The 17,939-nt window shown below is 43.4% G+C and overlaps 1 protein-coding gene across 1 annotated transcript in view; it reads left to right on the top strand.

The window, feature by feature from the left end:
- Window positions 1-13,517, top strand: part of LOC116979848 (peroxisome proliferator-activated receptor gamma coactivator 1-alpha-like) — a 446,239-nt gene extending 432,722 nt beyond the window's left edge. The window contains exons 2-3 of the mRNA XM_033031777.1: window positions 13,247-13,426; window positions 13,485-13,517. Of these exons, the coding sequence (XP_032887668.1) occupies window positions 13,247-13,426; window positions 13,485-13,517 (213 nt within the window). The remainder of the gene's footprint in view (window positions 1-13,246; window positions 13,427-13,484) is intronic.
- Window positions 13,518-17,939: the final 4,422 nt, after the last annotated feature.

Genomic DNA, 17,939 nt, shown 5'->3' with positions numbered 1-17,939 from the left:
GCCAAGGTCTTTAAAATAAAACTTACAACCTTCAAGTAACCTATCTCTCATGGTCTCTATATGTGTATCAGAGTTTAGGGTATGTTTAATGGGTCATTAATCACAAGACATAACCCACCAGCAGATGCCTTGTTAATGTGGTCATAAAGTTCTTGCCAGCTTCCTTTTATCCTGAACTGGTGGACATCAGCTACTTCGATATCCTTAAGCTGAGAAAGCTATTGCTCTTTAATCAATGTAAATGTGCAAATCAAGAAGCAAAGTTTCAACTTCGCTGGTGTTTCAAAACTATTGTTCCATGTTTGGGGTTGGTTTGTGAACAAAGAAGGGAATGCTGTTACATTCTCACTACCATAGTAACAATTGAACACCTGAAGCTGAAGCAAGGTGAATTCTTTATTCTTGTCTGACAACTGATCAGATCAGATCAGATTAGTTTATTGTCACATACACCAGGGTGCAGTGAAATTTCTTGTTCGCATGAAGCTCATAGAGTAAACAGTATACATGGTAATGATAGATACAACAATAAACATAACAATGAATGCGAAATAGCAGAATGGTGCAAAGATTGTAGTGCAATCCAAAGCAGTGCAAAAGAAAATGAACATGAAATCCCATGCCCACATGATTGATGTATATATACTTTAATACATTTGCATTATTTCTATGTTCACAGAATCATAGTGTCATATAGCATGGAAACAGGCCCTTTGGCCCAACTTGTCCATGCCGACCAAGATGCCCCATTGTCACAGATCCCACCTGCCTGCGTTTGGCCCATATTCCTCAAAACCATATCCATTACTCTGAAAATTGGAGATTATGTTTGTGAATCATTCTGGGAGGAAAGGGCAGAGTGCAATAGAGGAATGTGAGAGAGATAAAGCACGAGAAAGGGGAAGGTCCAGAGATTAGAAAGAGGAGGAGAGAGGGAAGAAGGAAAACATTATGCAAGGACATAATGAGTGAGAGGATGTCAGTGAAGGAGAGGATGAATGGAGGAGAAGATGGAGGTGGTAAAGAGAGAAAATGTGGTGGTGAATGTTCATGCCTGGTCTCTATTATTTGCTTAGTGGGCTGGTTTCATGTTTTTTACCTGTGGGACTTAAGGAAGCTTCCGGCAAGCGCTGTGCCAGAACAGAAGGGAGCTCCAGGTCCAGGTACTGGACGGGGCCTAGCTGCCGGCATGGAGCTGACTGGGACTGGGCCTGGGCGGCAGCAGAGTGAGGAGATGAGCTGTGCACACGCCTGGAGTACCCCGGGGTGAGCCACACCGCGTAGACCGGGGACCCTCCCGGAAGGTCCAGTCACCCCCTGGAGACTTGCCCGGCGTAGACAGAGGACTCGCACCAAGGACCGGAACCGGCCCAGAAGACCCGACTTGCCCGCTGCCGATTGAGGACCCACGGGAACCTACCTAGATAAACAGACCGGCTGCAGGAGGGAGTGCACGGCCTTGATGGGGGAGTGGGCCGCTGAAGGCAATGCAGCCGCCTGTGGCTCGGCTGCTGCTCCAAGAGGCCAAGCACCTGGACTGGATGCATCCTACAGTGATGGAGCAGCGGTGGAGAACATCACAGCTATGCTTGGCCAGGCCGATCCTGCAACACCGCCAGGACAACAGACCTTCACAGTCTGATCAAGATTCCTGCACTTACAACTGGAACTTGAAAATGGCACTAAACTGGCGACTCTGTATATTGCCTGACTGTACTAGTGCTGTACTCTTGTACTGTATCTCAGATGCTTATCTAATATGTATCTAAATGCTTATGTATAGTGATACTTGGAGGTCTTCAACATGACACTTTTTCAAACTCTCGTAAACTCTTCTAAACTCGCCAATTAGGTCGCCGCAGTGGGACAGCCCCTTAAGGATACCACAGATTTGGAACTGTATATAAAGTTCCTCCCTTTCCCTTTATGCTGGTATGTTTTATCACCACAGGTTTGTGCAAAATGATTACAGAATCACTGTGTACATTTGAAAAAATATACCAGAGAATAATCATGTTATATATACTTGTCAGCATAAAAGGTAAATGGAGGATATAATAATCCAACATTAATTTGTTTCGAAATAGTAAGGTGGAATGGAGAATAGGTGGCCAGTATTTATGATAGAATAGAATACAGAAAAAGTTTGGCAACTTTAGTAATAATTGACTGCATTAACAACTTTTGCCTGTTTAGCATTCCTTCAAGGTTCATTATTTTCAAGACTGTGATACCGACCTTTGTCCTGAGTATAATTTTCAAAGTTAAACAGCCTTATCATGCAATCTGCAAACTGACATAAAAGAAATTAGCTTCAGTTCATTTATATGTTCACCTTTGGTAGATTTTATTTTTTGAAAGGAATTTTTACAACAGACGAACAAAATAAAATGATAGCATTAGAATGGTACAGGGGCAAGAGCACCACAAAAAAGACGGTGACACATTGGAACAACAGTAGAGTTGCTGCCTTACAGTGCAAGAGACCCAGGTTCGATCCTGACTACAGGTGCTGTCTGTACGTAGTTTTTACAATTTCCCTATGACCCCTTGGGTTTTCTCCAGGTGATCCGGTTTCCTACCACACTCCAAAGAACTGGAAGTTTGTAGGTTAATTGACATCAGTTAAATGTAAAAGGGCCGAAGGGCCCTTTTCCATGCTGTATCTCCAGTCTAAAGTCCAAAAACAATATGCATGTAAACAAACAAAGTAATTAAACATTGAAAATTTGTTTTCCCTCTTGCAACACCTTACACCAAACATTCACAAAAAATTCTACCAAAAGGGGCAGATTGATGCCCCATATCATACTGGTTCAACTCACGCTCACCATTATCACAGCCTTACCTGAGAAACTCTCCAGCTCCTAATTGACCTCTCAACAGCCTTGAACATGACTGACCACTCCATTCTCCAGCATTGCTGCTCTTCTGTTGTCTAGCCCTGAGGAAACACATTTCCCTCAATCCACTGTGTATGAAGGAAATGCAGATGCTGGATTAAACCAAAGATAGACACAAAATACTGGAATAATTCAGCGGGACAGGTAGTATCTCTGGAAAGAAGGAGCTTCAGGTCGAGACCCTTCTTCAGACCCTTCTCGACCCGAAACGTCAACCATTCCTTCTCTCCAGAGATGCTGTCTGTCCCGCTGAGTTACTCCAGCATTTTGTGTCTATCTTTCCCTCAATCCACTCTTGCCTGTTCATGTGTAGCCAGGGAATCACGTCCTTCCCATGCACTGTTAGTTTTAATGTTGCCCTAAGAATTTGGCCTCAGCTTCATCCTCTTTTTCATTCACCTGCTACCTCTTAGATTTATCATTTGAAATCCCAGTCAGTTTCGACATGTACATTGATGACAACTAGTTCATATTCACCACCACATGTCATGACCTTTCCACTTTCTAAAGTTGTCAGACTTCTTCTTGGTTGGTTTACTGGTCAGTCCAATTTGCAGAGTTAATGTCCCACAGGAATGTCCCAAATATTGGGAAGGCAAAAGTCAGATATTTAACAAAACAGTATGGTTGAAAATGCACCTCTAAATGATTTTGGATGTTTTCCTACTTAGAAAGCAGTGCATATTTCGAGGTCCCACCAAGTTCTTAGGATCTATGGTTCCAGTTTCTCAAAGGAACATAGCAAATTCAGTCTGGCTACTGGCTACCACATAAAACAATATGGAATATAGAACAGTGCAGCACAATAATAGGCCTTTCAGCCCAGAATGTCCGTGCCAAACATAATGTAAACAAATCCCTCTGTCTGTATGTGATCCGCATTTCTCCATTCCCTGCATGTCTGCATGACATATTCCCATATGTCTATCTTAAGAAAAAATGCCACTTTGAATATTTATGAAAATCATTAAAGGCAACATGGACTCTCCTTGAGCATCAATTTCTCCCAATAATCTGTCCACTGATCTCGAGTTGAAATTCCAAAGGGACCACTCAATTCCAAACCTCATTTCAGACTTCCTCCAAACATGGTCAAAAGAGGTGATTTTCAAAGGTGGTATAAGAACGACAGCCTTTAACGCAATACGGCATTTGACTCAGATCAGTGGGAATTATGATTGTTGAAAAAAAAGCATTTAACACCATTTATATCAGGGGTTTCTCAGGTTGACTCCCAACAGCTCAGATATCTTCAGCTGCTTCACCAACAATCTTCCTTCAATTCTAAGTCAAGAAGTGCTGATAAATGTTGAGTTCTATTTGCAACTCAACAGACAATTAAACACTTGGTGCCTATCATATCACAGAAGATTAAAATCAACCTTCTTTTATAACCTTTCCAAATACTGTTCTCTGATTTGGCCAATTTAGCATGAACATAGTCTCTGTAAAAAGTGAATATTAATATGGCCATACACCATACACAAATAAATAAGAGTTAAACTTGTGATCGCTGAATCTCATGATCAAATGTTTATGTGTTTCAACTGCATTCCTGTGTGCCACTTTTATGCAGGTATTATTTTTTTTTTAATAATGTAAAAATGATGAGTACAATATTGTATCAATAGAGGGGACAAACATGACAACAGAATAAACGTGAGTCTTCTATTTTCCTTGAGCAATTATTAATATTCCGCTGCAATCACATTTGAGAGATCAACAACTTGTACTGAGGCTTAAATGATGCCACTTTGAAATGTACTGAAAGGTCTTCATGCCTCTATCTCCAGTGAGAGTAATTGGATAGCACTGGAAAGCTTAGGCTTCTATATGTTGCTCTCGGTTGAAATTAGACCATTTAAACAAAGGTGCCCGACTCTCTGACAAAGTGAATTTCACTTTTGAGCAAGTGTACTGTCAGCATTGACTCCCAGGTACAATTACCCTTTGATGAGTTGATGTGTAGTGGATGTTTATAACGGGATCAGGAGGATCTAGGTAATCATTGTGTGTGAGAAAAGAAAACATTCATTAAACATTAATATGCAGAATGGGTAGTAGTTGGTGAATATCATGATCAAACCCTCAATGTGATTTTACAGAATTACATGTAAAAATAATGAGAAGAATTATCTTGCACTTTTGGACGAGAATGCAAAATATATAAACTTCTTGGTTGGAGTCACAATATCATGCAAATCTTTACGTTTACAGCCCTGAATGGGCCCACTCGGCCTATCATATTCATCCTGGGTGAGAAAGTTAATTTACATATTGCATGTCTCAGCTGCCAGTTTGAAGCCTTGAAAGCCAAAGTCCATCAAATTTTTATTTAAGTAATCTATACATAACTTAAACTCTGATCTTGTGATCTTCCGGTTTGCGCGGTTTGCGATAGTGCTACAGTTTTTCGTCAGCTCACTCGCCGTTCTCCTGTGCTGCAAGTGCAACAAGTTTCATTCTGATCGGTGGCATATTGTAAAAGTTAGCAAGGTTTAAAAATCGTAAAAACCGCTCGTGGGCAGATCGATCTCCTCTCCTGCCAGTCAGTGCTGCGCGGATTGGTCTCTTCTCCTGTCACTCCCCGGGACGGTCTGCCCCCTCCCCCGTGATACCCCCCATCTCCCCCATGGCTCTTCCCCGTCTTTTCTCCAAGCTCTCCCCACCCCGCCACCCACACGCCAGCGCGGTCGTAGCTGCTGGTGCTTCCGGGCTGAGCCGAGGATCCGCGGCCTGGCTATAAGGCTGCCGGCGGCTGGAGCTCCTCCGGGGCACACAAGAAGGGAGAGGAGCGGCAACCTCGCGATCCTGGGGAGGTGAGGGATTGTGGAGGAGGAGTGGGATAGAGGGAGAGGAGGGAAGCAGGGAAGGGAGAGGAGTTATGGAGGGAGAGAGTGACTGAAGGTAGAGAAAAGGAGAGGTGAGGGAGGGATTGGGGGAGGGTAGGAGGAGAGGGAAAAGAAGAGGGAGGAGGTGAGGAGGAACAGTGGGAGCTGAGGGGGAATAGAGGGAGAGGAGGGGGAGAGTAGAGGAGGGCAGAGTGGGGGAGGTGAGGAGGGATAGTGGGGGGATAGGGGTAGGTGAGGTGTGGGGCAGATGGGGGATAGATGGATAGGAGGGGGTAGGGAGGGGAGAGGAGTTATGGAGGGAGGAAGGGAGTGACTGAGGGTAGGGGAAAGGAGAGGGAGGGTGAAGAGGAGGAGGAGAGAGTACTAGGGATGAGGGGAACTGTGCAGTTGGGGGCTATGGGTGAGTGGTGGAATATTGCTTGGGGGACCAAGCCTCCTGTGTGACCAATTAGTCTAGTAAGTAATAAATGTTGGCAATGCAAACATTTATTTCAAGAGGACTAAAATAAAAAAAACAGGGATATAATACTGAAGCATTATAAGGCGCTGGTAAGGCAGCATTTGGAATATTGTGAGCAATAGTGGGCCCCATATCTGAGGAAGTATGGTCTGACTCTGAAGAGGGCCCAGAGGACGTTTACAAGTATGATCCCAGGAAAGAGTAGGTAAACATTTGATGAGCGTTTGACAGTACTGGGCCTATATTCGCTTGAGTTTAGAAGAATGAGGGGGAACTCATTGAAACGTACAGAATAGTGAAAGGCTTAGATAGAGTGGATGTGAGAGGATATTTCCACTAGTGGGAGCGTCTAGGACTATAGATCATAGCCTCAGAATTAAAGGATGTTCTTTTAGTAAGGAGATGAGGAGACATTTCTTTAGTCAGTGGTTGGTGAATCTGTGGAATTCTTTGCCACAGAAGGCTGTGGAGGCAAAGTCAGTGGCAGAGATAGATAGATTCTTGATTAATGCAGGTGTCAGAGGTTTGGGGAGAAGGCAGGAGAATGGGGTGAGGAGAGAGAGGTAGACCAGCAATGATTGAATGGCAGAGTAGAATTGATGGGCCGAATGGCCTAAACTGCTATCACTTATGATCTTATGAATTAGTTAATTAGAGACAGTCAACATGGGTTTGTACATGGCAGGTCATATCTTCATCAAGTTTTTTGAAGTGGTAACAAAGGTGGTCAATGATACTAGGGCGGTGGATGTTTTCTGCAGGGACTTGATAACATCCCCCATGGTAGGCTGATCCAGACGATTAAAATGCACAGGATTAACAGTGACTTGGTCGTGTGGAAATTGCGTGAAAATTGCCTTAATGATAGAAGGCAGAGGGGTTGGGGTGGACGGACAATATTCCCGTTGGAGGTCTGTGACCATTGTAATTCTGCAGGGATTTGTGCTGGGACCTCTTCTGCTTGTGATATATATGAATGACTTGGATGTAAACATAGACAGGTTGGTTAGTAAGTTGGTAGATTACACCAAGATTGCCAGGGTCAAGGATTGCGAGGAAGGCTGTCAAAGTGTACAGTGGGATATAGATCCGCTATAGAAATGGATGGACAAATGACAGATAGAGATAGACCCAAAATGCTGCATTAAGTCAGCGAGTTTGGTTACAGAATGTTGGTTAGGCTACATTTGAAATATTGCATGTAGTTCTGATCACACCATTTACAAGAAGAATGTGGAAGCTTTCAAAAGTGTGCAGAGGAGGTCTACCATAATGATGTCTGGAATAGGGGGTATGAACTATAGGGAGAGGTTGAACAGACTTGGATTGTTTTCTCTGGAATGCCAGTTTGCGGGGAGAACTAACGGGAGTGTATAACATTATGAGAGACATAGGTAGGGTAGACAGTCAGAAAACTTTTTCAGAGAATGGAAAAATCAATTCTCTGTGGAATTCTCTGCCTCAGAGGGTGGTGGAGGCTGGTTCTCTGGATGCTTTCAAGAGCTAGACAGAGCTCTTAAATATAGCGGAGTCAAGGGATATGGGGAGAAGGCAGTAACGGGGTACTGATTGTAGATGATCAGCCATGATCACGTTGAATGCTGGCTCGAATGGCTGAATAGCCTACTCCTGCACCTATTTTCTATTGCCTATTGTCTATAAATGCTAAGCTTTAAGGTGAGAGGGGCAAACTTTAAACAAAATGTGTGAGGTAAGTTTTTTTACACAGAGGGTGGTGAGTGCCCGGAATATGTTGCCTGGGGTGGTGGTTGAGGCAACTACGATAGTGGCATTTAAGAGACTTTTGGATAAGCATATAACTATGCAGGGAATGGAGGAATGTGGATTATGTGCAGGCAGATAAGAGTTGGTCTCGGCATTATGTTCAGCACGGACATTGTGGGCTGAAGGGCCTGTTCCTGTGCTGTACTGTTCTATGCACTATGTTCTATTGTACCACAGTATTTTGACTATCAACACAGATGAGCTGTGCCTTTTTGTTATGTTCCTTTTGAAGTGTGTACGTTTTGGTGAAGTACGTGGTCAGATGATCTTCAATGAATTTATGGAAATCTGATTTGTGTCTCCACCTAACAGAGAAAAACAAGATTCAAATTTATTTATTTAGTTTGATACTTCAGCATTACAATTCATATGGGTTTCATTGTGTGTAAAGTGGGAAAGGGGTACATAATAAAAGTGTTTTGTATTGTCTGATCTCTGCAAATGAAGTTTTATGAAACTAGCTTCTGATGTTACAAAATATAGTAAAAGTCAATTTAAGATTTACAGTAATAGTGTTTATCTCGTGTTCTATAAAACATTTCAAGATTATAAGAGTAGGTGATTTTATGAGTTAATTTCTTTATCTGTAGCTTTCTAATGAAAGGTGTGCCTTGAAACAGTGGATTTACACACAGCTTGGGTCTGAAGACTCAAAGGTTGAGTAGTTTAAAGATTGACTGCACTTTGTAACTCCACCCTCTTAATACGTCATTTGTTTTATCATGGAACAGTACTTCTGACTGACAGCACAGCTACTTTTAATAACCTTGTCATGTGACACTAAACAGTAGCGTTAGTGTAGTAGTAAGTCAGGTGCCTTCAGTTCAATCTCTGTATGGGGCCGGCACCCACACGTGTGCCTTCTGTGGGTGTGTGTGTGCTTGTGTGTGTGCCTGTGTGTGTGAGCGGATTTATTGAGATTTTAAGCCACGAGCTGAATGGAGCGGGACAGGTGCAACCAATACTTTGAGTGGAGTGAAACAGAGGTGAGCAGTAACACGATTCAGTGATCTTTGCAGCAGGAATAAGTAGGAATGATCAGAGAATACTACTTAAAAGTGTGCTCATCTAAACCTCAACTGTCCAGAACTTGTTCTACCAGTAATTGATTGGGGCAATGCCACAGGCAAGTAGACCGATGCTTTTATTATATTTCAAGATGAACTGGCTTTGTTGAACCTTTTTATGTGACCTCAACTTAAAACTTCTCTAAAGTATTTTAAGCAGGATAGAAATTCCATCATCTGTTTATCTGCCTCCTTCATTTGGAATGCAGTCACATGTCGTGTGATTTTCAATGCTGTGGAAAGTGACACTAACTCCTTTTAATTTAATTCTCATTTCTGAAACAATTGTGTCTAGATCCAGTTATAACCTAAAATCCTGCTGTCATTTGGAAATCTGCTGGAAGTGTGCATCAACAATGTGTTTGAGTCAATTAGATATCTTAGCTCAATGTGTGAACAATGTGTTTTGTTTTAACATTTAAATATTGTTACGGTGCTGATAATGTTCCAAATTCAATTATTTTGAGGTTCCACAGGTTACCTCCCAATTAACTCCCTTCTAACCATAAGATTCACACAATCCATACTAGGAATGTGACTGCTTCAGTGTATGAATACGCTGCTGCTGGAGGTGTAAAAATAGGTACTAATATATCAAATCTGTATCACCTGCATGGGAACAATTCATGAAAAAAAAGCAGGCAGGTTCACAGCTGTTCTCCAGTGTATGCCTATCATACGTTTTTAGCTCTGCGAGGGGGTTTTAGGTGTTCACGTTCCACTACAGAAATATTCATTTGGCAGTAAGGTTGCAGCTAACCACGAGACACATTTTTAGAATTAATATTATGTTCTGTGAAGCAGAAGATGTATAATCATTCATGTGCCTTTGTTGTTGCATTCCAACACTTTTGCATGAGTACAAAGTGCATTTTTATTTTCGCATGCTTCTTATATTTATGCTTCGCAACTACACACACTATGTGCATTTTTCACCACTGACATCTTGATGCCCCTGAGGTTCTATTTGTTTATAAGCAGCTGAGTGGTTTGTTCAAATAATGGATTTTGGCCATGGTTTTTTCTTCAGTCCGTTTGCAAACTTGCTTTTCTTCTGTCATGTGTTCGATTTGTGAGTGAACAAGGGGAAGAATGCAGCATTTTATGTGATTCATTAAAAGTATATTTTGTAATCTTGCCGATAACCTATTGCAGCCTTTCTTTTTGAAAGGCAGCAGATTTTGGGAAAATACCAATCGTATAAGAATGTATCATATGTATATTTGTACCATGTGTATATTTTGAATTTTATAATGGAGATACAGTATAAACTGGTGTTGTGGACAATTATTGTTCTATTGCCCTTGAAATTCATTAGGGGCAAAGGTGAACATGATGTGTAACAGGCAATCTTGTTCAATCTCTGATCTCTGTTATAAAATCTAACCTATATTATGCAATCTGGAATTTTAGTTTGAAAAGGATCAGACCAGTGGAATGATCACATAATCGTAAATGTTGTAGCCAGACTATGACCCTGGGTTTCCTGATTTATGTTGTGTAGGAGCATCTTGAGCACAAGTGGTTTCTGTGGAACTTCCCATGTTGCGATATATTAAAGTGGTGTTCTAGTGACATTACTTATGAATGGGGAGTAGTGAATTGTGGCCAGCTCTCTGGGTTTTTTATGTCACTGAATTGAGTTCTGCAGTCCTTTCCTGAAGCTGCTATCATTCAGTGGCTTTAACCATCAAATACCATGTTAAACTAGAAACTGAACAATACAATGGTTTTTAGTTTGTGTTTTGGGGGGGGGTGCGGGGTTGAAACGGGGTTTGCAGTCTCTCCCTGCGGGGGAATGCGACTTTTTTGTCGTATTCCCCTTCTCTGCCTCCGTCTGCGCTGAGGCCTAATGGAGCTGATGACCTCGAGGCTCCGGAGGCCGAGCCCGTCAGGACTCGCCCTGAGCTCGTTCCCGTGAGGGTGGTCCGGCTCAGGGCTGGAACAGTGCTCCCGTGAGAGGTTGTGGCGCTCTCGTGAGGGCGGCCAGCCCAAGGGTGGAACGAGGCTCCCGTCGGAGCGGCTGAGCTCGGGGAGGTGCGGCGCTCATGTCGGGGCGGCCCGGCCCGAGGGAGAAGCGATGCCCAAGTCGGGCGGCCTGGCCGGAGGGAGGAGCGACGCCCAAGTCGGGGCAGCCCGGCCAGAGGGAAAAGCGACGCCCAAGTCGAGGCGGCCCGGCCGGGGGGAGAAGCGACGCCCATGTCGCGGCGGCCCAGCCCGAGGCTGAAGACGGCACGGTACTCACGTGAGGGTGGCTGGGACGGTGTTCTGGCGGTGGTGGCCTGAGTCCGGGGTTCGGCCGCGGGCCAGCGTCTGCGTCTGCAGGACTGGTGGGCGGCAGCTTCGACCACCCCGGGCCGCGGTGTTTGAGCCGCGGGACTGATTTATAACATCGCCCGGGGGGTATCGCCTCAGCGCAGAGGGAGAAGAGGAGGGAAGAGACTGCAGACCTAAGACTTTTGCCTCCATCACAGTGAGGAGATGCTGGGTGGACTCACTGTGGTGGATGTTAATATGTGTTTATTGTTGTTTTTATTGTATTATATGTATGACTGCTGCAATTTCGTTCAGACTTCGGTCTGAATGACAATAAAGGCATATCTATCTATCTATCTATCTATCTATCTATCTATCTATCTATCTATCTATCTATCTATCTATCTATCTATCTATCTATCTATCTATCTATCTATCTATCTATCTATCTATCTATCTATCTATCTATCTATCTATCTATCTATCTATCTATCTATCTATCTATCTATCTATCTATCTACTCAGGAAATAAAGACATCTTTGTGCCATGCTTGATCGTTAAACATAAGCCAAGCCAAGCAGACTGTGGATAGCAGTTCAGCCCGGTCCGGATCGGGCAGGAGATGAGCCAGTTATTTGTTTTGCCACTGCACTGCGCTGCGCATTCACTCCAAAAGCGGGACACAGCCTTGCAGGGATTCCCCTGTGTTAAACTGGGGAACCACCACTTGGATCCCATGCCAGGTCAGCCTTGGCAAAGCATCTGATGCCTTATTGATTTTAATGGGAATACGAGGTCTGCAGTTTAGGAGACAAACAGGAACATAATTTTAAACAAATTATATTGCTTTAATTAATGCTTTTAGTTATTTCCAAGTGTTTTTGTGGTTTAAATCATTTGCCTGTGGTATCATTTTTACATAAGTGTACTTCAATTTTAATAGTTATTAATGGAATCTCAGAGCCATTTAAAAAGCTGACAGCATTGATGGATGGCAAAGCTCCGTGCCCAGCTTGATTTCTGGCACAGGTTGTCAGGGGTAATTTGGAGGCTGTTTGCTGCGAAGGGATCACATGGACCACACTGTAGGAGTCAAGGGTGCAGCTGACCAGTGAAATAGGCCCTCCACATGCATCCCAGAAATGCAGAGATGACAAGTGATGACTCCGGCCAGTAGATCCAGTTCAGCACAATTGAGTTCAAGGTTATTTACTGTTAAAGCATTTGGGACCAAGCTATGGTCACTTCAAAAATTTGTGCTGATAGATTATATGAAGCCTCCATTTTAAGAAAATATTTTATAATATAACATAACACAATACTGTTCATTATGCAATGTGAGAGAAGTTTAAACATTTAAGAATCAGTAGCTTAGTACTACTGTCTAGATATGGCAATGAGATACACATGAATAGCTGGACAGCTGTTTTCCTCCCAATTTCCTGAAGTTAATTTCCTAATCTCAGTGAGCATTTAAAAGCTGATTTATATTGTCAATTCACCAAACTGGCAAAACTAAGCACATGATGGAAGCATTTTGCAATTTAGATGTTGGTAAAGCAACTATTTGATATTAGAAGTGCAATCCTAGTCTCAAACTCGTTGGCCTCTTTACGGTAGCATATACTGATAGTAAACCACTTTAACATAAATTGCTTTTATCAAGTTGGAAGAGATGGCTTGGAAAATTATTGCAACCAAAATGGTGTGGGTAGACATTTTTTCCAAACTTGTTATTTTTTAAATCTCCAAAAAACATTGTTTTTGGACTTCTCTTAACAGTAATCTCCTGGGCACTCTGAACCTGAACATTGTTTGGCAAGGTGCTGAAAATTCTTAGTGGTTACTGCTATAGTGAACTACTTAGATAATGTTTCTCAGTAAAGTCAAATATCTTAAAGTGTGTTCTGTTTTCTTCACAGTGTGCTGCCTTAGTAGGTGAAGATCAGCCTCTGTGTTCAGATCTCCCTGAACTTGACCTTTCTGAGCTCGATGTGAATGACTTGGACACAGAAAATTTTCTAGGTGGGCTCAAGTGGTACAGTGACCAATCGGAAATTATTTCCAATCAGTATGGCTCTGACTCATCTGATCTCTTTGAGGTAAGACATTCAAATAGCACATATGAAGAATCAAATTTCGGTTGCATCAATTTAACAGAAATCTGCTGAATGCACGTTACATCTGAAGTGAGATAATGCTCAAAAAGCTCGCAAAAGTAGATGCTGTTGACTGAATCAAACATACTCACTGATCTGGTACTACAGTATTTATTGAGTAACGGATACAGCACACTACAGCATGTTACATCTACTGTATGGCAGCACTGACTGGCAGCACATGTCGGGTTGAGATAATATGAATAGTGTGGTAGTAGGCGCAGCTTATAATAATAAAGCATTACATTGGTTAGTAAATAAAGTAACCAATCTACATCTTTCCTTGTAAGAAAAAAAAGTGAGACACATCTAAAATAAAGTGATATATATGAACAAGCACATAACTAGGTGCTGACTGATTAATACAGTAACCAAAACGCTAATAGTGCATACAGGGAATTACAGATGATTCAAACAAAATCCCCGTTTCTAAGGGGCGGCTTACAAACCCATCTTGCGCGCGTACAGTACAGCTCCTCCCTTCAACGGCAAGATTGCCGGGGTCCCATGTGGCGGGAGCACTGTTGACCTGGGGACAAACATGGCGAGGCAGGCGAGCGGGGCCCCGAACGTGGTGGTGAGGAAGCCGGAGACACAACCAATGGTTGGTCTGCAGCTGCAGGTTCAGCAGGTTTCAGCTGGAGTTGTTTCTGTACAGCAAGTGGTGAATGAAACGGTGGTTGCAGCAGTTGTTGAGGCACAGGCAGTACAGCACGGGTCTGTCTGGACTTCATGCGTTGGGCAGGAGACATCAGTGTTGGGTCACAGATGATGTTTCTTAATTTGAGCAGGTCCAGGTAGACATCGGATTTGGCAAGGTGAGAGCACGCCATTAATTGGTTGGCGCTCCGGACAGCCCATTCTGCAGGTCCGTTTGACTGTGGGAATTCTGGACTGCTGGTGACATGACGAAAATCCCTTCGTTGAGCAAAGTTTTTGAAACACTGTCTAGTGAACTGACTGCCGTTATCTGACAAGAGGTGTGCAGGGGCACCGTGTGCGGCGAAATGGCACGACAGCTTCTGGGTGACTGCATTGGATGTTATGCTTTGGAGCAGGTCGCTTTCGAACCAGCCCGAATACGAATCAATGAGTACCAGATACTGTTTGCCATGCCACTCGAATATGTCAGCAAGCATGGACCAAGGCAGAGGAGGAACAGGGTGAGAGCAGGGGCTGCTTCTGTTGGTGTTGCATCAGGCTGTTGCAGACGGCACAGGCTTGAACTTTCTCGGTCATTCCGGGCCAGAAAAACATGCTCTTTGCACATAGTAAGGTTGCTTCCATGCCGGGATGACCACTGTGGTCGGCATCAAAGTATTTGTCCCGTAGAGCAGCTGGGCTGACAGCTTTGTGACCCTGCAGTACCAGTTCATCGCAAACCAGGTAGTATGGGCGAATAGGAAGCCGAGCATGATATTGGTTATCCGGCCAGCCATGCCAGATGACTGAGGGCAGTAGTCGTAGAGTTGAATCCGCAGTCGTATGTTCTGCAAGGTTGCTTAGGCATTCTGTAGGTACGTACGACATCATCATTACTGTGAACTGGTTGTTTTTAGACGACAGTTGTTCGCAGGTTGTTCATGGGGCTCTTGATAGCGTGAGAGCCAGATGCATGTCCTTGCCCCTTTTGTAGACTAGGGTAAATTCTAAACTGTAGCTGCATTATCATCCGTTGTAGGTGAGCAGGAGCGGCATGAATGGATTTGTTCTGAATGGTGACCAACGGTTGGTGATCTGTTTCAACAACCACGGACTTACCAAAAATAAAGTCCTTGAATTTTGTGCAGGCATAAACCATCGTTACTAATTTCTTTTCAATCTTGGCATATCACTGTTCAGTCTCCGACACGGTAAGCGAGGGTAGGGGCACTGGATAATTGTAATTTAAGGATTTCAAAAGCCCTCTAGTGTTGTGGGTACCAGGACCATGCAGAGACCTTGTGAGTCAGTTGTCATAGGGGAGAAGATATTTAGCTGAGGTTGGGAATGAATTTCCTCAAGTAGTTAACCATTCCCAGGAATCTCTGCAAACTTGTCATGTCAGTGGGAACTGGCATCTTGTTGATGGCAATGTTCTTGGAGGGGTCAGGTCTAAGGTCGTCCTTTGTGAATACGTGTCTGACATAATGAACCTCCTTGATGCAAAATCTGCACTTCAGATGGTTGAGCTTGAGATGGATGTCTTTTGTAGGGTTCAGTATTTTTTTCAAGTTGGCATCATGTTCAGCCATGTCACGTTCAGCAACGAGAATAATGTCGACAATGATGGCCCAAGGATTGTACGTTGGAATAATTCACTGGGAGAATTGATGCCAAAGGGCATCTGCAGAAATTTGTAACGGCCAAATGGGGTTCCGAACGTGGTGAGATTGGACAAGTCGCGGTCCAGCGGGATCTGACAGAATTAACTTTTGGCGTCTAGAACAGAAAACACAGAGGCACTGCCTAGCTGGGCAGCAACTTCCTCCACTGTGCACATAGGGTAGTGCGGGCGTTTGATCGCTATGTTCAGGTCTCTGGGGTTGATACAAATTCGGATTTCTTCTTTGTTTTTCTTTGTTGCAACCACCATGGTGGAAACCCAGTCGGATGGGTCGGTAACCATGGCAATGACACCCAGGGACACCATCCGCTGGAGCTCATTGTGTACTCTGTTATGCATAGCATGTGGAATGCAGTCTGGTGCTCATACCACAGGTAGGACATTTGCATCGGTGACAATGTTGTATTTGATGGGTAGTTTCCCAAGCTTATCGTCAAATAGTTCCTTGTACTCGGAAAGTATCTGCTGGGTGGAGCCCTCGGCAAGAGATATTTGATGGACAGCAGGCCCAAAAGTTACCAGTCCTAGGTCCTGGCACACGTGAACGCCAAGCAGAGTTGCAACTTTCCCACGGACAATGAAAATGTCCAGCTTATGAGCTTGTGATGCTAGGTGGCAGTTCAGCACAGCTTCTCCAATTGGGTGCACCTCCCCTCCCCCATAGGCTAACAAAGTGGCTGAAGTGTTTACAATATGTTCAGCATTTTTGATCCGTGTAAATTCGGATAATGACATGACTTTGCATTTGGCTCCGGTGTCGATCTTTGCAACATTCGAAACGCTCTGCTCATTTGATAAATTCTGGGCCAGCAACATTGAGAAGCATAGAGGCACGGTGTTCTGGTGGAACATTGCGATGAGCAGCACAAATGTAATGGTTGAAATTACGCTCCAAAATCCGCCAACGTTCAGCAAGGTCTGAGTCAAAAATCAGAGGGTCAGGTTTACGGAATGAGCTGGCCATGGCAACACAAGAAGAGGGACAAAATGGGAGAAAACAAAGCACTGGAAAGAAATAAAAGCCGATATACTTAAATGCGCAGTGGGTTAACCACCTCTGACACCATGTTGAGTATTCAAACATACTCACTTATTTGGTACAACAATATTTATTGAGTAATGGATACAGCATGTTACATCTACTGTATGGCAGCACTGACTGGCAGCATGTCGGGTTGCGATAATATGAATAGTGTGGTAGTAGGCGGAGCTTATAATAATAAAGCATTACAATGGTTAGTAAGTAAAGTAACCAATCTACAGATGCTTAAATGTTTTTTTAAATCAAAGATTTACAACATCTGCACTAAATACCATGCACTGAAATATTCAGCTCAAAACAACGTTCTGTTTTATTTTAATTTGGCGTGTGTTGAAAAAGGATTAAGGATATGTACTGTAGGTTTGAGTGCAAAGTGTTTTTTTTTTAATCAAGAATGAGCCGATTTTATAATCTATGAAGTATGTGTGGTTGTGATTAATGACTCAAGTGGATTAAAAATTATGTTTCAATGCCACTTACTGTTTATTTTGGTTCTAAAATATATTAACTAATTAAAATTGAATTAAACCATGATAGGCAACACAGTGACTCAGGTTCAATCCTGACTTCTGGTGGCGTTTGTGTGGAGTTTGCATGTTTTCCTTGTAACCATGTGGGTTTCCTCTGCTACTCTAGTTTCCTCTATAATCCATAGGTATGGAGGTTATAAGTTTAATTGGCCACTGTAAATTGTCACAATTGTGTAGGAGAGTGTTAGAATTGTGGGGGATTGATGAGAATGTGGGGATAATAATCTGGCATTATGGTGAATTGGTGCTCCATGTTTGACATTGTGTTGATGTTGTACTTCCGGTGGCGCTGGTGCCAGCAGCCTCCACCTACAGCCCGGTATCTTTTTGTTTATTTGTTTATTTAGTTATGTAAAAGTGTGTTTTTTTGTGTTTTTTTTGTGTTTTGATGTGGGGGAAGAGGGTACGGTGCGGGGGATACCGTCCTTCAGTCGCTTCCTGGTGAAGACGCGACTATTATTCGAGTCGCGTCCGCGCCCCCCCCAGCGGCCTACCTACTGGATTGGCGTGGACTTTCCTGCCAGGATCGACCAGAGCTCCAGCAGCGGCGGGACAGCG

The sequence above is a fragment of the Amblyraja radiata genome, chromosome 1 (assembly GCF_010909765.2).
Source record: "Amblyraja radiata isolate CabotCenter1 chromosome 1, sAmbRad1.1.pri, whole genome shotgun sequence".
Taxonomy (NCBI): Eukaryota; Metazoa; Chordata; class Chondrichthyes; order Rajiformes; family Rajidae; genus Amblyraja; species Amblyraja radiata.
This window is presented reverse-complemented; position numbering and strand designations above follow the sequence as displayed.